At 36.4% G+C, this 24,638-nt stretch overlaps 1 protein-coding gene across 3 annotated transcripts in view; it reads left to right on the top strand.

The window, feature by feature from the left end:
* Nucleotides 1-24,638, top strand: part of Dcc (DCC netrin 1 receptor) — a 1,292,030-nt gene that overhangs the window by 919,688 nt on the left and 347,704 nt on the right. For all 3 annotated transcript variants that reach the window (XM_045143229.1, XM_004667488.2, XM_045143230.1), the window contains exons 10-11: nt 13,978-14,126; nt 15,806-15,944. In XM_045143229.1, coding sequence (XP_044999164.1) covers nt 13,978-14,126; nt 15,806-15,944 — 288 coding nt within the window. The remainder of the gene's footprint in view (nt 1-13,977; nt 14,127-15,805; nt 15,945-24,638) is intronic.

Genomic DNA, 24,638 nt, shown 5'->3' with positions numbered 1-24,638 from the left:
TTCCTCACTTGAAGAGTGCTATAAGCATAAAGTACATTGTACATTTTAAAGATTTAGCATGAAGGAAGTATCTTATTGTATTGTATTAAGTATTGAAATGATAATATTTCACATATAAATTAAATACATGTAATGAAAGTTAGTTTTACCTATTTCGCTTCTACTTTTTATGGGCCTACTACATGATTTATGAGCACTCATGGATCACATTATATACTACTTTTACAATGATGGTGTACACCTATATCTTTATGTCTTATTTCAACCAAGGAAAAATATGGAAGGTTTTAAGTCTTACATTAAATTTAGTTTCAAATTTGTTGAAATGCAATGATTGAATTTAACCTTTTGTCAAAGAACTGTTTCTTAAAGTTATCTAATGTTTATATATCACCATTTTTTCTTACATTAGTGTATATTTATTTAATATCATAATCAATAGCCTAAAGTCTGTTTCCAGTAAATATGACACTTTCTGGCACCACTGGCATTGAAAACAAAGGAGATGGGGCTATGGAAAAAGGAAGATATTTAATAGACCAAAGCCTACTAGGGTTATTGCATTTAGTTTTGCCCAGAGTCACTCTCCATCCTCTATGGGATGATTTACTGTCCAATTCTGTCTTGCTACTGCTATCTCAAAACAAGCTTGAGTCTTCCAAGTGGTTAATAAACTTCTTATCTTTTGAATACTGAAAATAAAATAAAGCTAATCCTTAGGGTGGTTCAGTCAGTAGACCGGGAGCCTTTTAGATGCTTTCTGGAGATATAGGACAGCTAGATTTTCTGCCCTGTATGATTATCAGTCTTCTTCTTGCATGCACATATGTGTAAGAGCATCAAAGGTGCTTCTCAGTGATAAATGTCAGCAGAATCACAAAGTGAATATTAATCTCAGGATTGTCAAGGTCATATGTCTTCCTGGGTTTATTGTTATTGGAATTTTTATTACTGCTTCTAGAAATGATATTTAATCACTGGTTCCCTTTCCCTAATACCAGAAATCAAATGAGTAAAATTTTTCAGTATGAAAATATATTGCTCAAAAAAAGGTACCTTAGCAAGACTGATCTATTCAATTAGGGTTGTTATTTTCAGTCCCTTAGAAAAGACTGAGGTGTGTACTTATAGACACTAAATTAAGCAGGAGAGGGAGAAAGACAGATAGATAGAGAAGAGAGGGAATGAATCACAAAATCCAGACTCCAGCTGATGTTCCTGAAAAGTAACTGACTACATATTGGGGGAAAAAAAAAGGAAGAAAATTAAGAGGAAATGCCAACACAAAAATCTGTGATGAGTCCATTTATAGAATTAGGGTGTGAAATTAAATGAAAACACAGAGAATTAAAGTAGAAAATAACATGGAGAGAATTATTAGGTTAGGACTGTCTCTTTGAGGATAAACTCATATTGCTGAGCATCTTAGTAAATAGGAAGTATCACAAACGCAATATGGTGAAAAACTGATATTCACCCACCCATCCCCCATAGCTACACCAACATTTCTGCTCCCTTTTGTCTGACCCAGTGTTTCTCACCTCAAGAAGCAACACTGAAGTCACCTAGCAATGCAGATCAGCACTATAAAAAATTGCAAAGATCTCCACAGTTTTCACTTTCATACTTCCAACAAAATTATAAATAGGGAGTTGGGTGTGGTAGTTCACACCTTTAATCCGAGCACTCAGGAGGCAGAGGTAGGAGGATGACCATGAGTTCAAGGCCACCCTGAGACTACATAGTTAATTCCAGGTCAACATGGACCAGAGTGAGACCCTACCTCAAAAAAAAACCAAAAAGAAAAAAAGAATTATACATGGAGCTCTTCAATCCATCTTTATCTCTTCAGCTCCTCCAATATCATACTAATTGAAGATACTTTTTGGGATTATAAGATATTTTAAAATATGCTAAAAAAATTCTGATAAAATCTACATTTCCCTCTGTAAATAACTCTTCATATTGTACACAAAATGTGGCGAGCTTAAGCCCATTAATTCCTTTCTGATTTTCACAATATAAGATGAAAATCTTCCCAAGTTCTATTATTACCCGGAATGTTGGTTCCTGGCAATCTCCCCACCTTATTTGGAACTCTTCTCTTCCTACCTCCTTTGACTATAAGTACTACGGAAGTTTTCATGCTGTCCCCTGTCTGTTCCCATGGTGTTAGTCATGATATAAAAATTGGTTTAAAATACTGAGCATATTTTTTTGTATCATTCATCATTCATAACTTAAGTATTAATAATCTACACAACAAATCTATAATGTAGGACTGTTAAAAACATCATCTTTTAAAATATATGTGTTTATATGAGAATATTTTAATGCAAGAATATAACATACTTCGAGTATGTTTCCCCTATAAGCTTCACAGACCTCCTTGTCCCTTCTTCCTTTCCATTCATCCCTTTCTTTCCCCATACTGTTTCACTTCTACTAGCTTCAGGATTTGATATATGTATAATATCAAAGAGCCATAAATGTAAGAAAACATGATATTTATTGTTAACAGACTGAGTTCATTTACTTGATATGATTATTACTAGCCTTTTACCTGAAAATACCTTAAGTTCATCCTTGGTTATGGCTGAAAATATTTCAAATGTGCTTATAAATCACATCACCTTCTTCCATACCTCTGGTTTTGAACACATGTAGGTTGATTGCCTAGCTTAGCTATTGTGAGTAATTCTGCAAAGAAATTTGATGTGGAAGTAGTTTTATAGTATATTGACTTTGAGTCTTTTGGGAAAATACTGAAGAGTGGTATTAGCTAGGACATTTGGTAGAGCATATTTTTAGTTTCATTGAGGAACCTCCATACTGATTTTACATGGCTGGATTAGTTTACATTTCTGTCATGTGTATATGAATGTTCTTTTATCTACATTTTTGCAGTATTTGTGTTTGATGACTGCTGTTCTGACTAGAGCGACACGGAATGCCTGGCTAGTTTTATTTTAAATTTTTAGTGGCTAATTATGTTGAACATTTTCTTGTTAATTTCTATCAGGCATGGATACTTCCTTGCATGAGAACTTCCTGCTCATTTCATTAGCACATGCATTGATTAGGTTTTGGGGTTTTTTGTTATTTAGATTTTTTTTTTACTTCCTTGTATATTCTAGATATTAACCATTGCCAGATGTATAGATAGCTAAGATTTTCTCCTATCCTATACAGTGTGTCTTCACTTATTTCCTTTGCTGTAAAAAAAACTTTTTAAAAAAAGTTTATTTATTTGCAAGGAGAGAGAGAGAGAGAGAGAGAGAGAGAGAGAGAGAGAGAGAGAGAGAAGAAAGACACACACACACAGAGAACAAGCACACCAGAGACTCTAGCCATTGCAAATGGACTCCACATACATGTGCACCTTGTGCATCTAGCTTATGTGAGTCCTGGGAAATTGAACCTGGGTCCTTAGGCTTCATAGGCAAGCACATTAACCACTAAACCATCTCTCCAGTCTAACTAAGAACTTTTATTTTTCATTTCATGAGGTCGTATTTGTCAGTTGGTGCTCTTTCCTGAGTTAATGTCATCTTATTCAGAAAATGCTTGCCTATGCCCATATCTTCTTTTTTTTACAGTCAGATTTATTTTTAATTATTTATTTATTTAATTTATTGACAACTTCCGTAATTGTAAACAATATCCCCTGGTAATTCCCTCACTCTCCCCACTTTCCACTTTGCAACTCCACTCTCTGTCATATCCCCTCCTCCTCTCAATCACCCTTTGATTTTGATGCCATGATCTTTTTTTCCTATTATAATGACCTAGTGTAAGTAGTACCAGGCAATGTGAGGTCATGGATATCCACACCATTTTGTGTCTGGAGGAGCACATTATAAGGAGTCCTACCCTTCCATTGGCTCTTACATTCTTTCGACCACTTCTTCTGCAATGGACCCTGAGCCTTGGCAGGTGTGATAAAGATATTGCAGTGTGGAGCACTCCTCTGTCACTTCTTCTCAGCACCATAGTGTCTTCTGAATCATCCCAAGGTCACTGCCCTCTGAAAAGAGAGGCTTCTCTAACCCAAAGTAAGAATAGCACTAATATATGGGTATGAACATTAAGAGAAGTGCTTACTGGGCAGCTTGGTGAGTATAGTATGTACATTTAGCCAGATACCAGGAGACTTCACATCTCTAGGGCTCATGACTACCCCTGTTGTAGGTTTTCAGTATTAGGGATGTATTTGTTCCCATGGAGTGGACCTCCAGTCAAATTACAGGGTGGTTGGTTTCCTCTATAACAGATGTGCCATTATTGTACCCATTGGCTCATTTGGCCTGGCTGGCCAAATATAAGGCTTGCAGTGTCCATGTTGAGTATCCTCACTGGTGATTTCTCTCTTTCCCATTAAATTGTATGCAGCATGGATTTTTTCAGCTTTCTGTCAGCTGGTCCACATGGAAGAGATTATTTTATTTGTGATAAGTTCTTACTTGAACACAATGTAATTTGATCATAACCTCCTACCAAATACCATTTGTTGGTCTCTCTTCCCATCTCCCCGTCCATTGAATTCCTTCTTTTTTACCAATTAATCCCTCTTCTATTTTGATTTCTTTTTAATTTTTTTCCTACCTCTATTATACATACCAAACTGCTACTGAGCTCAATATTGTGGAAGTTTTATGAAAGTAATGATAATGCCAATAAGGTTTTGAAGTAATAGACACAAAATCAGAAGATAGTGTACTGACTCAACATTCTTTCTGTCCTCTCTTCCACTGTGCCTTGGAGGATCTGATAAAGATATCTCATTCAGCACTGAGTACTCTCAATGATCACTTATGCTCAGCACTTGTTTTGGGTCTCCCCAGTAGTTATTTTCATCTGAAAATATGAGCTTTTCTGATCAAGGTAAGAACAGCATTAATTTGTGGGCATAAACATAATATAAATATTATAGGGAAATTTTATGGTCATAACACATCCTTTTAGTCAGCCAACTATTGTGGTTACTCCTCTAGTGTTCATGAGTTTCCCAGCCTCTGGAGTTGGACAAGGTTTTCAGTCTGCTGAAGAACTCCCTTTCATGGGGGCTGGAGAGTTGGCTTAGTGGTTAATTGCTTGCCTGTGAAGCCTAAGGACGCCGGTTCGAGGCTCGGTTCCCCAGGTCCCACGTTAGCCAGATGCAAAAGGGGGTGCACGTGTCTGGAGTTCGTTTGCAGTGGCTGGAAGCCCTGGCACGCCCACTCTCTATCTCTCTCTCTCTCTACCTGCCTCTTTCTCTCTGTCTCTTGCTCTCAAATAAATAAATAAACATAAAACAAAAAAAAATTAAAAAAAAATAATTCCCTCTCATGGAATGGGTCTTCAATCCAATCAGGAAGTAGTTAGCTGTCCACATAATAGGCATGCCACTACTGCACGGAAGAAAAATAAAATCTTTTAAAGATAAGGTAATTGGAAGGCTCAGGGAATTTTGTGGAAGAGGGAGCAAAAGGAATATAAGAGGCACAGGGTGGGAAGGAATATACAGAGACAATGACTCTCCCTCCCCAAAATGACTGACTGCTGCTCTCACAATTCATATCCCACGATTTCATGGTGAATACAGCATACCCACTATGGAGGGCCCTCAATAGAGTGGAGACAGGGAGAAGGGAAATAATGGCACCAACATAATGCATTGCTACAAAGTTTGTACTTAACTCAAAAAATAAATTACAAAATATAAAATTATAAGGCAATTGAAGTTAAAAGACTAAGATGTTTGCCTTTGGCCAAATAGTTTGAGTGAAGCATGTAGGTTTCAGCCCAGAATCCCTGACTCTGAAGGTTATATACTCTTTTCTGCTATTTCCAAAGGTTTATTGAATGAGATATGATGGAACTTTCTATATTAGAGTAACACAAAGCTCTCACTTCTGTGAAGCCTATGAGTTCAAGAAGAGAGTTATGAATATCTTCATTAATTTATGTCCTTTTGCAAAAGCTAGTATAGCTAAGCCAGTTCCTTATCTTCTAGAAGCTTGATATAGATAATACATTTTGTCCACATAAGAGATGGTATCTTTAAAGGTAGGATCTTTATGTGGTTATATAGAAAACTTTGTTCATTTGACTGTTTGAAAAAGATTATTGCTTCTATTACTTCTAATAAATGACAATAGTACTTTTTTATATCAGAAATATGTACATGTCTTTAATTGATCTATTGAAGCTACATGCCTCAGACGTTTATTCTTCACATACTAACCATAGTATGGAAAAGGTCACATTATCACCATGGGAAACCCTCTGGGTTGTGTATAAGTGGAAAGAAGTAACCCACTCATCTGTGTATATAGAGAAGGCTAAGACTTTTATGTGAACACTTAAGTCCAAATATATGTATGTACATAGGTAGGAATATATGTATTTTCTTTTGAAATAGGATAGCAGCCATATGTAGGCTAGGCTGGCCTCAATTCACTATGTATCTAACACTGGCCTTGAACTCTTGCCATAGTATCTTGAGTGCTACCACACTTGAGTCAAACTCGAGATTGTGCTACTGAAAAATATGAGCTTCCTTCTGAAGATGACCTTATCTTAAGGTCAATTTTTGTTTTCATTTTAATTTTCAAACCAGTTTAATATACAAGTAGACTGGTAAGGGGTATTTATGCATTACTCTCAAAAACACCCATCACTTTATACCATTTGTGTATTTAATGAGCAATATATGAGACATCTTACCTCATGTGTATGTGCACCTCAATTTATTTATCTCTATCTATATCTCTCTAAATATGTATCAGTGACACTGTTGAGTACACCGTCAGTTAGTACCTATAAGACCAAAAGCAAAATGAACAATAATAACTGCTTTCTTCAACCAAATCTCATCAGTCTCCTGTGGTTTAATAATAGAATTCTACCCCATAGTTTTTGCTTCTTCCTTGCCACTTCCTGTCATATCTCTTAGGTATGCATAGTTCTGTCAGGAAGGGGTTTCACTATGCCAATAATTAGATAGTCTGCAGGCTTTTTCATGCTGAATTCGTATCATAAAAACTATTAACTACAGAATTAAAGTATCAAAGAAGCCATCAAAAGATGCACTTTATTATCAATATGCAGTCCTCATTTCTGAAATCACTTACATTTGACACGTATTCCTGGAGGAACCACCCACAATTCAAACTACGGCTTAAGGAAGGAGAGTCTTTTGACCCATTTTGATCACTACAGATAATTGCTTACATTTCTTGTTAATTATATTTTAAAGCAGTCTCAAGGATCATTTTTAAATTACTGAAAGGATAAAAAGATCAAGTCATCCTCAGAGTTGTGTTCTGACTTGAGGACTTGTGAATGGCAGGTCATTCTTGGAAATACTTCATATGATCAGGTACAAAACACAGTGCTTCTTTAGCCCTTCAGACAATGGAGGTGGTTCATTACCACAGAGTGAACACCAATATCCCCCATGAGGAGAGCCCTCGGTAGACTGGGGCTAGGGGAGAAGGGATATCAGAGTATAACCTGATGGGAATATGACCAGTATCTAATAGTATCATGAAGTAAAATTCATAAACAATAAAAAATGGAGGCAGTTAACATGACTATTTAGGAACATAGGTACTCATTGTACTTTGCAGGTTTTTAAATGAAAAACAAAAATTAAAATATTTAAATGTCCACTTACATATTTCCTGATATTCTCTTTTGTCTTCCTTTTGGACTTATACCCAAGAAACTTCAGTGTCACAGCTGAGAGATGCCAGCATCAGTCAGTATTATGAAGACTATGCATGGCTTGATCATTCTATAACTTTTCTTTAAAATGCCAATAGTCTCATCTTTATGTGGGAAAGCATCCAAAGATTTGAGATATATGTACTCAATTAGTAATGACAATTTAGAATTTTGGAATTCAGGAAGGCAGGTTGGTAGGCAGACACTTGAATAGGAATGGAAAGAGAAAGGAAATAAATTAGTGAGTATTAATTTATGTATGTTACATGACCTGTTTCTTATCAAGAAACATACTATCCTTATAAACACAAAATATTGTTAGGTGAAACAAAATAATTCAAATGTCTTTCAATGTTCATGATGTGAAATTAATAAAGGTCCAGTGTACACATGTATGCACACATACACACATCAGCTTTGGAAACACTAGTCTCTGATTAGAAGTTGAAGATTCTTCTAAAGTCAAATTGTAACAATTTTTGCATCCCAACATAATTAATAATTACTAGAAATTACTTGATAATAAAATATATCAGTATTTTTCAGAATGAAAATACACCAAAGATATTTACCCCATTAGAGGTTAACACTTGGGGGATCATTTACCTAGATGTAACTTTGGTTATACACTTTCAAATATACACCACATAGTTCTGATACTGTACTTGCAACTTCTTGGAGTTCACGAATTCCTTAATATCACTGCAGGTGCACAACACAATGACATAGATACAAGAATACCATGTTTCCTGTCTGCCATTCTGTCATCTCTAATTAATCAAATGTAGTTCATTAAGTATGGACATCTCTCTTTTCTCCCTCCTTGTTTCCCTCATCCTGTCTTTACTATGACTGTATATGTAATTAATCTTGATTTATTGAAGATTTGCTTATCATTTTTATGTCATTATTTAGGTTAATATAAAACAAGGTCTCATTATAAAGTATCCTTTAATCTGTAAATTTATATGTAGTCAGAAGTTCCTCTTCCCAGGGCAAATAGGGACATCTAATACATCTCATTTACTCCAACATAACTGCTTTATATGTTCTTGGTAGAACTATTGTTGCATATTCCTACTATAATGCAACACTGCAATTTAAAATGGTAGTTGGGAGCTGGAGAGATGACTTAGTGGTTAAGTGCTTTCCTGTGAAGCCTAAGGACCCCAGTTCAAGGCTTGATTCCCCAGGACCCACGTTATCCAGATGCACAAGGGGGCTCCAACGTCTGGAGTTTGTTTGCAGTGGCTAAAGACCCTGGCATGCCCATTCTCTCCCCCTCCCCCTTTCTCTCTCTTTGTTGTTCTCAAATAAATAAGTAAACAAAATAAATTTAAAAAATGGTAGTTTGTTAGGCTGACATTGATTGATGAGCTGTTTGGATAGATTATGCACCTATCCTGAACACATTCTGTTCATTAAGAAAATAGGTAACTTCAATGGAGATGGAGAGAAATTACATGCAGTTATCCACCAAATTATTGTCCAAGGGTATTACTGGAGACTATTAAACACATCTTGGAAATAATAAGTAGTTAAGCCCATTAGATATTTTTGGTGGACATGCTGAAATTTAGTGAAATGAAAATCTGAAGCTATTAACTGTATGGATTTCACATCTAGTTTCCATTGATCATTTTTGTCTTTTTCTTTTTCTCTTGCTTTTGGTACATATGCATAAAATGTGTCATATATGTGATAGTATATAAGTTATACTCAAATGTGTTTTACAGGTATGCATCTGAATAAATGCACAAGAATATGTATTTATACATGCATATATCTTTCCATAATTCACATGAAACAGTATATTACACACACACATATGTTAGTGTTCTAATTAAAAGGGAAATACTGGCTGGAGATATAGCTTCATGTTTAAGGCAGTTGCCTGCAAATCCTAAAGATACATGTGTGATTCTTCAGATCCCACTTAAACTAGAAGCACAGGTAGCACAAGTGCAAGGTCACACATGCACACTAGGTGGTACATACATCTGGAATTCGATGGCAGTGGCTGGAGGCTCTGCCCCCTCCCCATTCATCCTCTTTCTTTCTCCGCCATAAAAAAGTAAAAAGGGAAATACTAGGGGATTTATTAATCTAAATTTTATAGTACTTTAGTGAAGAAGAATAAGAACTTAATAGCTTGAGTATAATCTGGAGACCTGACAATAGTCAGGAATGTCAAGAAGAACATTTTACATGCAGGCAGTATTTTAATCCAAATCAGAAGTTTGGCACTTTCTGAATAAAATGTATATAATTGGTAGTAATCTTAGGATTGTGGTAGTTTGTTATTATATGAGAACATTAAATGAAATCTGACTAAACTGTGTCCTTAAATCCATAACATTTTAAAACAAAAGAGTCAAAATATCAAACAATATAGTGTTGGTAACTTCACACTAACAAACAAACAAACAAACAAACAAACAAACAAACAAACAAAAATTCCCCCAAACCTGTTCTCCTTTGGCTAGCACTGGGTGAAAGCACATGCATACAAATACTTGAACCAAGTACTCTGGCCCTTTTCACTGAACTCTTCAAACCAAAGCCTTTGCTCTTCTTGAATACTGTTGATTGGCTTTTAGCAATGTAGACCAATACAATTGGTGAAAAAAAATATTTAAGCTGTAATTACCTCTGGCAACTGAGTCCAAATTATGGTACTTGCCATGTGATTATCTATAATCAACAATGTCTAAGCTACTGAATTGTAAATTACAAAGCAGGCAAAAAGCACACAGGCTCACATATAGTGTACATGGTTGTCCATTCCAACTTTAGCTTAGAAACACACTGATAACTTGCGTTAATGGTATGGAATCAATAAAATAAAGTTATATATATATATATATATATATATATATATATATATATATGTGTGTGTGTGTGTGTGTGTGTGTGTGTGTGTGTGTGTGTGTGTGTGTCATGTGTTACCTATGTAACACCAATGATAATTGTACATAATATTTGACACACATTTATCAAATATTTGCTGTGTAGCAAATCTTGTACATAATCCAGTGGAGAAGACAGCTGCTCCTATTATTAAGAAAACTTAAATGATACGCATTAAGTATGTACCTTGGAAAATTGGGGCCACTAAATTGCAGGGGCAAGGCTTGGCAGGAGAGTACGGCTTCATTTTTCTCTTATTATGGGAGCACTACCTTGAGCTGCATATATCCCTATGGTGTATTTTCCAACTATACCTGACTGAAGTGATTATGTGTTTGAACTTTTTGATTCCAAAAACTTCCCAAGCTTCAATTATTTTCTAAGAGACTTACGTGAGTTATACATTCCCTTCATTTTCCATCCATGTACATAACTTCTGCCCTGCTGTAAGTAATTCTCATGTCCTTCATACTGAGAAAATGGAACATTCATAGCCTCTCTTCCATACCCCACTTGTGATCCTAGGAAAAGCACACACATCTCCTCTTGCTCTGCCTCTCTATAAACTTGCTCTTTACTCTGCATGTAGTGAGTAGTTAGGATGCCAGTTCATTTTTTTTTTTCCTCTGGTTCTTTAAACGTAGAATCCATTTTGATTATTTCTCATTGTTGTTTTGGGAGCCAGTTGAAAAGAAGCTTCCTAAGATTACCTCCTCTTCTATTCTACCATGTACTCTTCATCGCCAGTGACTCTGTTATAAGAAGAAATGAAAAACAAAACAAGACAAAACCCTTAAAAACATCATCAGTCAATATGGGACAATCTGAATATGAAGTGTAAAGACAATAGTGAATCATAGGCCATAAATAGTCTGAAAGCACATGTTCATTAAGTTAATAGATACAGGGATAAATATTAATATTTTCCCTTAGAGTAAAATCTGCAGACTTCTGGATATTGAAGCACACATGGCAAGACATGTTTTGATAAGTGATTGTGAACCTGTAACATTTAACTTTATAACTAAGTAAGTTATTTACCTTGGATTAAATGAAGTTATTTTACAAAAAATGGAACATTAGAATGTTCAATTGCATATATATATATTTAAGGGAACCCAGGATCAGACATGTTAAATCATCAACTAAAATTATTTTGCATTACCTATGTTTATGCTGCCCACTTGGATATGTGAATCATAATATTAAAATATGCTAGTTCATTTCCTTTTTCCTTGTACAGTTATTAGCAATACACAAGTGAACTATTTTCAAAGTTTAGACATAGAACATACTCTTCTCTGTCATTGTCCTATTTACTTATACTTGTTACACAACCTCTGACTGCAAAATGTAATAAGCAATACAATTTATATGTTTTCTGTTTAACTTTAAAATTAAATGACTTCAGAACTTACAATTTATATTTATGTTTTCCATATTTAGATTCTTAATAAAAATACCTTTAAAAGCATGAATATTTCTATTATTTCTTGAACTGTAAAGGACAGATTTTTAATTTTTTATTATTTGTTAATTTTTTTAAAATATTTTTGTTCATTTTTATTTATTTATTTTAGAGTGACAAAGACAGAGAGAAAGAGGCAAATAGAGAGAGACAATGCGTGTGCCAGGGCTTCCAGCCACTGCAAATGAACTCCAGATGGGTGGGCCCCTTGTGCATCTGGCTGACGTGGGGCCTGGGGGAATTGAGCCTCGAACCAGGGTCCTTAGGCTTCACAGGCAAGACTTAACTGCTAAGCCATCTCTCCAGCCCTATTTGTTAATTTTTAATAAAAAATGTTCTACTCTTAACCTCCTTATGCCAACCCCAGTTCTTCTGAGGCTCTTGTTCAGTGAGTTATTGGCATTCATTGTAGGGACCAAGAGGCTTCTGTGGGATGTGTCACAGGATATCTCCACCCACCCCTAGATTCTTGGAATCTTTCCACTTCCTCTTACCCAATGTTCCCCGAGCTTTGGTAGGCAAGATAGGAAACTAATTTAGTGTTGTTTTCTGTGTTGCCCCTGAATCTATGTTTTGATGAGATTTGAATGACTACAAGTATCTGTCACCATCTCCCTGGAACTTGTTCTCAGGAAAGCCATGTATAATCCATGAGCAGTTGGTTACCTACATTGGCTGTATGCTGTTATTGTTCAAGTGTATATTTCTTTATCATCTGGTTAATTTTGTATATGAAAGATCTCCTGCTTATTAAATCTGTTGGCAAAAATCATGCTAAATGAGGTCACACAGACCCAGAAAGACAAACATTGCTTGTTCTCTCTCATATATGTTTTCTAATTTTGTACTTAATTAGTTGTAAACCATTATAAAATCAACAGCAGGGGCATGGTGCTTGAATGAAACTAGGAGAAAAGAGAAATAAGGAGGAAGAAAAAGAAAGGGCTCAAGTCAAAGATATACTGTGACACATCCCACAGAAGCCTCTTGGTCCCTACAATGAATGCCAATAACTCACTGAACAAGAGCCTCAGAAGAATTGGGGCTGGCATAAGGGGGTTAAGAGTAGAACATTTTTATAAAAAATTAACAAAAGAAACAAAGAAATAAAGAGAGAGAGAAAGAGGGCAGGAGAGATGGCTTAGTGTTTAAGGTGAGTGCCTGTGAAGCCTAAAGACCCTGGCTCAGTTCCCCAATACCCACATAAGCCAGATGCACAAGGTGGAGCATGCATCTGGAGTTCATTTGCAGTGTCTAGAGGCCCTGGTGTGCCCATTCACTCTTTTGCTCTCAAATAAATAAATAAAATATTTAAAATAAAGAAAATAAAGAAAGGAAGGGAGAGAAAGGCGTGGAAAGGCCTGAGAGGTAAAGGAAGGAGGGACGAAGGAGGGGCAGATATACAAAACTAATGGCAAGATGAATCAGTTCTATAGAAACCTTCTTACTGGATACAATATTACAAGTCATTAGCTTCTATATGGAGGAAGGGGGACCCAAACTGAAGTGCCCCATAACAGATGGAAAAAGCATGACCTTAAAACCATGGCTCGGGCTGATAATTCCCTGGGCTCTCTTGACAGAAAGCTATTGGTCAGGGAGACACAAGGCCCCCCCAAATAATAGAAACCATTGCAAAAACCCTTGGTTACCTGCAAGACCTAAAAGGTAAATCCCTAATGCTGAGGACACCACAGTCAGGGGCCACAGTACATCAAGTGACCATGCTGAAACTGAGAAGTAATCCAGTTCCCTCACAGCTAGCCCTCATAGTGCTGGAAAGTACTATGAGGGGAGCTGGAGAATAATGGCATACACACACACACACACACGATGAGAAGCATGAGAATCAAGCCCTTCTTATATTCATCAATTTCTTTTGTACACAGTGCAAGTTCCAGGGCCAGTAGAAAACCTGCAAGCTGTATCTACCTCACCTACCTCAATTCTTATTACATGGGAACCTCCTGCCTATGCAAATGGTCCAGTCCAAGGTTACAGATTGTTCTGCACTGAAGTGTCTACTGGAAAAGAACAGGTAGGTAAGAGAATGGCCAAGTGAATTCCTTCTCCTGGATTGCTACAAGGCAAGAAACATAGGATTCCTGACAGCTTTTTGTGAGCCACTGTGTTTTAGCATGTTCGCTGATTAGTCACAAAGCACTTGTCATTGAAAACTTGGAACAAATTGATGCAACTCTGGTTTAAGGGTAATGAGGTGAAATTAATTGCAGGTGCCAGTCTGAAGACTAAATATTCAGTGCAGATAACTATATTCATATTCACTTTCCTTGTCCCAGACATGTTTTTGTTCTCTCTACTTAAGTGGTGGTCACTTTTATCAGTAGTAGTTTTGCTGAACCTTTTTGTTCATTTTCTTTTTTTAATTTTTATTCATTTCATTTTGTTTCTGCCTTCTCTTCATCTTCACACTGGAACCAATCATTTTTTCACTATTCTAAATACAACTTACACTTACAAGCCTATACTCTTCCTCTACATTTTGCTAATAATCAGTGATTAGCACAGATGTGTAAAAGAGGCAAATCATTTCTTTCACTAAGACTTTGGAGAGACAAGCTACATTTTGATGTTTGATGATAAAACTATATCTTTCTGTAAACATCTCAATTGTTTATACATATATAATATATATTAATAATTATATATATTATATAATCACTATATATGCATATCCATAGGTGTATATACATATGTATGACTACACACACACCACACACACACATGCACGCACGCACGCACGCATGCACACAAAGTCAATTAATTAGGAGAGTGGCCTTAGGATACAGAGTTCTATGTTTGTGAAGCTTGTTAAGTAAAGACTATTTTTATTTCTTCTAGATAAGTACCATGATCAGGATTTCTTATTTGGAATAAATGCCAGTCCTGGTCAGAATTAGTTCATGTCCAGTTCCAAGTTATAAGATAAGATAGTATCACATGAGCTGTTTTTATGTAATCAGTAATCCTGTTTTTCATGGCTTTTTTTGAAGCTATTTTAATTCTTATTTTACAACTATTTATTCTATCCATTTGTTATATGTGCATATTATGAGCTCATTTGAATAAACTCAAACCTGCTATGCCCAAAATTGATAAAAGTGGATTTAAGGATCTCCACATACAGCGACATGATGGTCCTTCTAGTGGGCATGGCTGAGTCCTCAGTGACTTCACCTTTAGTCCCTCCTTCATGCAAGTTGTGAATTCCTGAAAACAGTTTCCACCTATGTCAGAATTTCAGGACATAAATCTTGTGGCAAAAATCTCAGTCAGATTCAGGACCTGTATGTGTATTACACTGAGCAAAAGACCAAGTCCATGGTTTCTCTGTGAATTATTCAATTAGGGATACAAGAGCAAATCTCTGAGCCATGATTTACAAATAGCTTTCTACTATCTAGGCTTTGATTTAGGTAGAATAACTCACACTACTTTGTGCACTGGGCAATGTTAAACCAATGGAAACTTAATAACTATAAAATTAGCATGGCACTACTTTAACTGTGAGGCTGCAGAGTCACTTGGCATTTAGTGGGGAGAGCACATGTCATAAGGAGAGTTTATGGCAATTCGTTACCAGGATAGAGTGCATCTCGGTAGATATAAGACCAACACCCAACTCATTGCACACAATCTGCCATTTCTGTTCTAATATGCCTCCTTAATAACACCTTTGACATTTTATGTCTCCAGAATATTGAGGTTGATGGACTATCTTATAAACTGGAAGGCCTGAAAAAATTCACGGAATATACTCTTCGATTCCTAGCTTATAATCGCTATGGGCCAGGAGTATCCACTGATGATATTACAGTAGTGACACTTTCTGATGGTAAGTTATACTGAAATTTCATTCACATTTTATGTTTATTTGAAAGTGAAAGATAGAGAAAGGCAGAGAGAGAGTGAGAGAGAATGGGCAGGACAGGGCCTCCAGCCACTGCAAACAAACTCCAGACGCGTGCGCCCCCTTGTGCATCTGGCTAATGTGGGTCCTGGGGAATCGAGGCTCAAACCGGGGTCTTTAGGCTTCACAGGCAAGTACTTAACCGCTAAGCCTTCTTTCCAGCCCTCATTCACATTTTTATAATAATGAAAATTTATTGTGTGTAATTTGTTAATCTCACTTTAAAGTTTCTTTACTAATACTCAGATATAACTGAATATTTCAGTATTGTTGTAGTCAGGTTCTCAGTGCTGGCAGAAATCACCCAACCAAGAACAACCTGTGGGGGAAAAAAAGGGAGGTTGATTTTGGCTTACAGGCTTGAGGAGGAAGCTCCATGATGGCAGGGGAAATAATGGCATGAGTAGAGGGTGGACTCACCCCTGGCCAACATCAGGTGAACAATAACAACAGGATAGTGTGCCAAACACTAGCAAGGGGAAACTGGCTATAACACCAAGAAGCCCACCCCCAACAACACACTGCCTACAGGAGGCTTTAATTTCCAATTGATATCAGCTGGGGAACCTAGTATCCAGAACACCTAAGTTTATGGAGGACACCTAATTCAAACCACCATATTCCACCCCTGAACCCCATAAACTTAAAACCATACATAACATAAAATGCATTACATTCATACAACTTTAAAAGTCCCCATAGTGTTTTTCCCCATAGTTTTTATCAATTCCAAATGTTCATACATCCCCATAATCCAGTCTTTTAACTGAGCCATAATACCAAAAAATAACCTCAAAAAAATAATGGCACAGAATAAACATTCACATTGCAAAAGATGGCATTAGGAATAGCAAAAAAAAAAAAAAAAAATTAAAGAAATACAAGATTTAAACAGGGCAAACATCAAACTCTGTAGTTCCAAGTCCAACAACTCTATTCAATGACAAATTTCCAAATCTGATAATTCTAACCAGCAACATGTCTCTGGTATTCCAATTCTGTCCCTCCACCTAGGCTACTCACAGTTCTGGAAAACTTCATCAGGGGCTGGCAGCTTTCCTTAGCAGCCATCTCCTGGTCCCAGCATCTCCAGGGGGTCTCCACTGCAACCCACTGCTCATTCTCATTGCATTCTCATGGCCCCATGGGGTCTCCATGCAGGTATCCACATTAACACTGCCCATGGCAGTTTCCAAAAACACAAGATCATGATGCAAACTCAATGACCCTCTCTTTCTTGTATTTATTATACACCACAATAACAGGTAGAGTACCAATTTGTTAATGGGGGTAAGGGAATAAAGTAGACTTTAAAGATCAGGACACTCCTTGAGCACTCAGACACCTCGAAAAAGACCACGTTTTCCCTGTTGCCCCAGTGTGGGTCAGCTGGCCCAATCTCAAAGGTTGTAATCTCTCAATTGCAGCTGAATGGGTAGCAGTTCACCCAAAGATTTTTTTTTTTTTTTCTGAGCCATATCCATCTGCTCACACCAGTTCATTTTTACAGAAACAACCCTGCACAACTTCTCAGGACATGGGCATAACAACAAGCTTCTCACACAAACTAGCCCAGTCCAAGCGCTCTTTCTCGCCCTCACCAGCCAAACCACACAGTCCACAGTTCTTTCTGCATTCAGGTCTTTCAACTCTGACCAGAATAGTCAATCAAGCTGTACTTACAGTACTACAAGGCATCTCTTGGGTCAAGTTTTCAAATCTTTCCACATTCCTCTTGAAAATTAGCTCCAAAAGGCAAAGCCACACAGTCAGGTGTCTAGCAGCAACCCCACTCCCAGTATCACTTTACTGTTGCACTCAGGTTTGCATTGCTGGTAGAAATCACCCAACCAAGAGCAATTTGTGGGAAAAAGAGGTGTATTTGGCTTACAGGACTGAGGGGTAAGCTCCATTATGGGAAGAAAAACAATGGCATGAGCAGAGGGTGGACATCAGCCCCTGGCCAACATCAGGTGGACAACAGGGATAAGAGAGTGTGCCAAACACTAGTAAGGGGGAGCTGGCTATACCACCAAGAAGCCCACCTCCAGCAATTCATCACCTCCAGGAGGCTTTAATATCCAATTGCCATTGGCTGGGGAACCTAGCATCCAGAACATCTAAGTTTATGGGGGACACCTAAATCAAACCACCACAAGTATATATAAAAAAATTTGGATAACGGATAACTCATTCACACTGTCTGCTGTAGGAAAATTTAAAGTTATGATCTGAATCTGAGTCAATGTGATTAAAAGAGAATCTCTAAGATGTGACTATTGCCTAAGAATTCAAATTATTTTGTGCACTTTTTTATTTCTATAAGTGCTTTAATACAAATACATTGTTATGTGTGTCTAATACACTGTTGTTTTTTTTTTTTTAGTTAACCTTATTAAAAACTACAGATCATTAAAGGTGTAAATTATAGAGTTCCTCATATATCACTGAATTTTAAGGACTTGCATCAAATAATCTAGAATTCAAGCATTAAAAGTGAGCATGCAAATATACATGCTAACTTTATCCTGCCTAACAAATAATATTTAGAGATTTTTTTTCCACTGTCATAAAGAGAGGAACAAATCCTTATGATGATGATGATGGATTTAGGTGGGTAGATTCAGGAGAAGCTGGGGGCCTAAGGAATGACTGATAATGAAAGGATGATAAATTAAATAAGAGGTGAAAAGAAACAATGGTGGAATTTATGGTATTGAATAAAGCCTTGGAGACTCAGGCAGGTGCAGAAAGGTGGAGTGGGTTCCTATAAATATTAACAAGGCAAGGAATTGGCTCTTGTCAGTAATCAGTATCCTGTTAGTGTATTTAATAATATAAATTATTGATCTTTTGAATTAAAATGCCTTTAGCTTGTGATTCTTTGACCTATCTAACATTCTTTAATCTGAGAATGAATCAAGGTGGGTATTTCATAGAATATAAATGGAATGAGGAAGGGCAGGCATGTTTTTAAGGACACTGCAAAGGGAATACTGGAGTAATATTCATTTGCAATTTTAACTTCAGAGCGTGCTTTATATGTAAGTACATTTTTTGTACCAATTTTAATGTTATTCTTCTACCTAAATGTCTGACTCTCTTATTGAAGAGAAGACAGATATATTGTTAGAAGAAATTACTTCATAGCTTATAATTATAAAATAAAAGAAAACAAATTAAAATGAATATTTTACATAAATTATGTAGATTTCATTCATACTTTGAACTATAATATTATGGCCTATTATTCACTTTGGTGCTACATGTCATAAAGGAGAACGATTGATTACTACTCATTAATTCAAAAATAATCTTCTGGAAGTGCTACAGGCCTGAGGACTTAGAAAATGTCTACCATTTTTTTTTTAAATTTATTTATTTGAGAGCGACAGACACAGAGAGAAAGACAGATAGAGGGGGAGAGAGAGAATGGGCGTGCCAGGGCTTCCAGCCTCTGCAAACGAACTCCAGACGTGTGTGCCCCCTTGTGCATCTGGCTAACGTGGGACCTGGGGAACCGAGCCTCGAACCGGGGTCCTTAGGCTTCACAGGCAAGCGCTTAACTGCTAAGTCATCTCTCCAGCCCTAATGTCTACCATTTTTAAAAAGAATGAAAAAAGGCCTTCATGATCCTAACTCTGGTAAATAGAAATGTGGTAAACATTCTAAATTCCCTTTATCATATTCATTTGATAGGAAAAACCAAGACTCTGAATTCTGTTGTGGTCACCCTGACATCATCTGTAATCATCTTTATAGACAAATTATCCCCTTTATCCCATGCTCTGTCCTCTCATTAACCAGTGATCCTCCTGTCTACTTCAATCTGTTATTTTCTTCCCTCTGCTGAATCTGATCTTACTGAGGTCATACATTGCATTCACATAAGTCACCTTTTATGTTCTCCTGATGCCCAGTCCTCCATCACAGGCCTTTATCTCCGTTGACGTCCCATGTTGTAACTGAAAATTCTATGGGTTAATCCATATGAGTACCTAAAACAATGGACAAATACATGCCAGTGTTTAGTAGTTGTTCTCTATACTAATATGTGTTTTGTTTTCTCATTCTATTAAATGTTTCTATGTAGAAAGGATATATTCATATTTGTGTTTCTCCCAACTCAGAAATAATTGATAAATTAATTCGTTTGGTTCCTCTAAATCTGTATGAATGTTTAAGATAAAAATACATTATTAGGACTTTTCAATTTAGGGATCAATTTAACATATAACTATATCTAAATTTTTTACAATGACCAACTTCTTCAAACTATTCAAATTATTTAGCATGGTGTCATACATAGTTTCCCATTTTCTTTCCCAAACTTTTTCTTGAACTAGTTGATATGAATTGGTCACTAATACTTTTTATAAATGAATTGAGAATTATGAAAGTCCATACCACTTTGTCTTATGTCCAAAGGCAGAAGGAGCAAACTTTATAGATGACATATACAATATGCTATTTATTGTTATCATTATCCATTGGATAGGTATAGTATGAGGCATTATCTTCTCAACTTAACATTCCTCCAATAATTCCTACTTTATTGATGAGAAAATTAGGTTGAAACAGGATCACATGCCTAGGTGTCTAGTGCTTGCCTACAATCAAAGGAGTTAGGAGATGAGGGCAAGAAGATAGCAAATTGCAGGCCAGCCTGTGCTATACTGGATGACCCTGTGTCAAAGACAAAAATAAATACATAGGGCTGGAGAGATGGCTTAGTGGTTAAGCGCTTGCCTGTGAAGCCTAAGGACCCTGGTTCAAGGCTTGAATCTCCAGGACCCACGTTAGCCAGATGCACAAGGGGCACATGCATCTGGAGTTCGTTGGCAGTGGCTGGAAGCCCTGACATGCCCATTCTCCCTCTCTCTCTCTATCTGCCTCTTTCTCTCTTTGTCACTCTCAAATAAATAAATAAAAATGAACAAAAAAAAATGAATGACAAAGTTAATAAGCATTTAAAAATAAACAAAATTATAGATTAAGTATAAAGATGGAAATAGTAATCAGCAGCCATTCCATATAACCTAGTGAGAAAAGAGGCAGGATTCGGATAAGAAAGTTATTTTGTGATAAGTGTCTCATATTAGTATCATCAATAAAATGTTAACAATCAAGTATAAGTTATTTTGATCCACAAATTATAAGAAATGATAACAAGCATTTGCTAAGAGGAGGAATTTAAGTGTCTGCAATTACAAATTTATTTGAAACTGTGGGGATTTGATCTTCCCTCACAAGCAGGTGCATAAAGCAACAGGATCTTCCTCACTGAGAAATCTGTGACCATGCTGGATTTCTTTTAAATGGATGTGCTGTAGATAATATTGTCTTTATGCCTTGAAGATAAACATATACTTCTATCTCTGCCCTATGAAGCAATGAGACATATTGGAAAGACAAAGAATGAAAACCTACGTGGATCTGCATTTTGTTAGCTTCTAAGCATCTACTCCTATAGACTGTGCCTATTTATCATTGTATAATAGGATAAATTAATAATGTGAAGTAAGTAGGGATTGACAGCAGAAAATAATGGAGAAAGAATTCTCCATTTGCCCTGGAATGTCAGGAACAGCCATTGTACTACCAATGGAATGTAAGATAGTTTTCTTTCTTTCTTTATTTAATTTCTTATTAATGAATTCCATAAATATAAGCAATAAACCATAAGAGAGTTTTACATATATAAAATACATTAACACTATTCCTATAAAGATGGAGTTTTCTTATATAATTTGTCAATGCTAATAAGGAAAATAATCTTGGGTTTGTGAAAACTCTCAGTATTTAAAGACTCTTGGTTAAAAAATCTCTTATCCCTGATTGATTTTCCAAGACACCCATTTAAGCTGATCATAAAAAATGCTACAAGAATCTGTTGTCATTTGCAACAGCAAAAGGCCCTGACATGCTCATACACACACACACACACACACACACACTATACATGCAAGTAAATAACATAAAAAAGAAAACATAATTATACTTCTACAACTATAGAAGCTAACATCAGAATAATACCTGTCCTCACCACTATTGTATCATTGATTAATTGACAATAAGGAGTTAAAAAGTTATAAGCTTAAATTAGAATGGTATTTGATAGTATCATATTATACATCTATATAGCACCTAATAAATTCAGATAGTGTTATTACAAAAGCATTAGAAACATATATCATGGCCTGTAGTTGTTACAATATCATGTCAAATTTAAGCTAGAAATACTTTCTTAAAAATATTTTCACTTACTTGCAAGCAGAGAGAGAGAAATAGAGAGAAGAGAGACAGACAGAATGGTCATGCTAAGGCCTGAATCTTTTGCAAATGAACTCCAGATGCATGTGCCACTATGTGCATAAGGATTTTCATAGGTACTGGAGAGTCAAAACTCAGTTGTTAGGTTTTATAGGCAAGTGCCTTAACCGCTGAGTCATGTCTCCATCCCTAGAAGTACTTTTAAGAACATATCACATAATGTCCATATTATACCGATTACTTTTCTGCTTATTGTGACGTAATAGCTGAGAAAAGCAACATAAGGGAGGTGAGTTCATTGAGACTCACAGACTGAGAGGGTAGGAATACATGACAAACAGGAAACCTAGCGGTACTTACAATGTTGGTAGCATGTGTGCGGTTGCTTCACATCGCTGCAGACCAGAAAGCAGAGGCTGCAGGTGGAACCAGGTGATAGTGTACAATGCCTGCCCCAGAAATCTACCTTCTAAGACGTACTTGCTTCCTAAAGGTTACACACCTTTCAAAATTTGCTACAAGCTGAGGAATAAACATTCAGACCTTCAAAACACAAGGCAGAGGGAGTTGTTTCAGATTCTATGTGCAGCTGACATCATCTGCAAACTTAGGCATTATTAAAAAATATTTTCAGAAATATGTAAAATGGATATGAGGTAGAGTATAGTCATACCCTAATTCTTTTTTTTTAAGTTTTTATTAACATTTTCCATGATTATTTAAAAAAATCCCATGGTAATACCCTCCCCCCCCCACACACTTTCCCCTTTGAAATTCCATTCTCCATCATATTACCTCCCCATCTCAATCATTGTACTTACATATATACAACACCAACTATTAAGTGCCCTCCTCCCTTCCTTTCTCTTCCCTTTATATCTCCTTTTTAACTTACTGGCCTCCGCTATTAAGTATTTTCCTTCTCACGCAGAAGCCCAATCATCTGTAGCTAGGATCCACATATGAGGGAGAACATAGGGTGCTTGGCTTTCTGGGCCTGGGTTACCTTGTTTAGTATAATCCTTTCAGATCCATCCATTTTTCTGCATATTTCATAACTTCATTTTTCTTTACCACTGAGTAGAACTCCATTGTATAAATGTGCCACATCTTCATTATCCACTCATCAGTTGAGGGACATCTAGGCTGGTTCCATTTCCCAGCTATTATAAATTGAGCAGCAATAAACATGGTTGAGCATGTACTTCTAAGGAAATGAGATGAGTCCTTCGGATATATGCCTAGGAGTGCTATAACTGGGTCATATGGTAGATCAATCTTTAGCTGTTTTAGAAACCTCCACACTGATTTCCACAATGGCTGGACCAGATTGCATTCCCACCAGCAGTGTAGAAGTATACCCTAATTCTTAATAAGTTTAAAAGTTACAGTTGCAATTATTAAGTGAAGTATATTTATAATTGAAAAAATAAATAAAACCAATTAATGCATAATAAATTTGCAGCTTATATATCAAAGGAAAAAATTAAATTGAAAAATTTTTATTTACCCTCGTCCTAACCAACCAGCTCCCTCTAGTTCACCTGAGTCAGAGGGCAGCCCACCACTGCAAGGTTATAAATACCTTTGCAAGGGGAGGACAGACACTCTGGCACTTGGGAAGTTAATGGCTGTGGGTAAGTTTCTCCTGCAGCATCTGTGCCTGAGCTGGCTTCAGCCCAGGCCCGGGTGGAAGGTTTTCCTAGACTTTCTCTCCAAATAGGCTTCTTCATTCCCTGTAGCTCCCCACATGGCAGGGGCTCCTTGAACTTTCTTTTCTCTTTTTCCTTTCTGTGTTCCCCCGCCCAGGCACTCCACATGGAATGTCTAGCCACATGGGTGCCTTTCCTTGGTTATGTACTTGACCTCAATAAATATAATTTAATAATTACAGAATATTGTATTTAAACCTCAGAATCTAATTAGATGTTATTGTGATAGAATATTTACATTAATTAACTTAATAATTTATCACTTATTTACTGAATGTGTATCATGAGCCTTCCAGTTTTCTCAATTCTGATAATATGGCATCAGACTGGGGGGATATGACCCCCTGTGGTAATTACATTCTATAGTTAGTTCAAAGATAAGCTATTAACTAAAACTGTAGAAATATTTCCTAAATTATGGAATACTTTTGAAATAATTCTATTGATATAATTCATTAAACACCCTGATATTTTTATCACAGGCTCCAATGGCTATAATTTTTATCAAGCACTAGGAATAACAAATCAAAGTGATATACATGATTACAATTCCTGTCAGGTGCACCCAGGTTCAAGAACCTATGAATAAGGTATTCACTTTCTCATTCAGTCATTGATTTAGTAAATATTAATT

Source organism: Jaculus jaculus, chromosome 2 (genome assembly GCF_020740685.1).
Source record: "Jaculus jaculus isolate mJacJac1 chromosome 2, mJacJac1.mat.Y.cur, whole genome shotgun sequence".
Taxonomy (NCBI): domain Eukaryota; kingdom Metazoa; phylum Chordata; class Mammalia; order Rodentia; family Dipodidae; genus Jaculus; species Jaculus jaculus.
The sequence above is the reverse complement of the archived record's forward strand: the minus strand, read 5'-3'. Positions and strand labels throughout refer to the sequence as shown.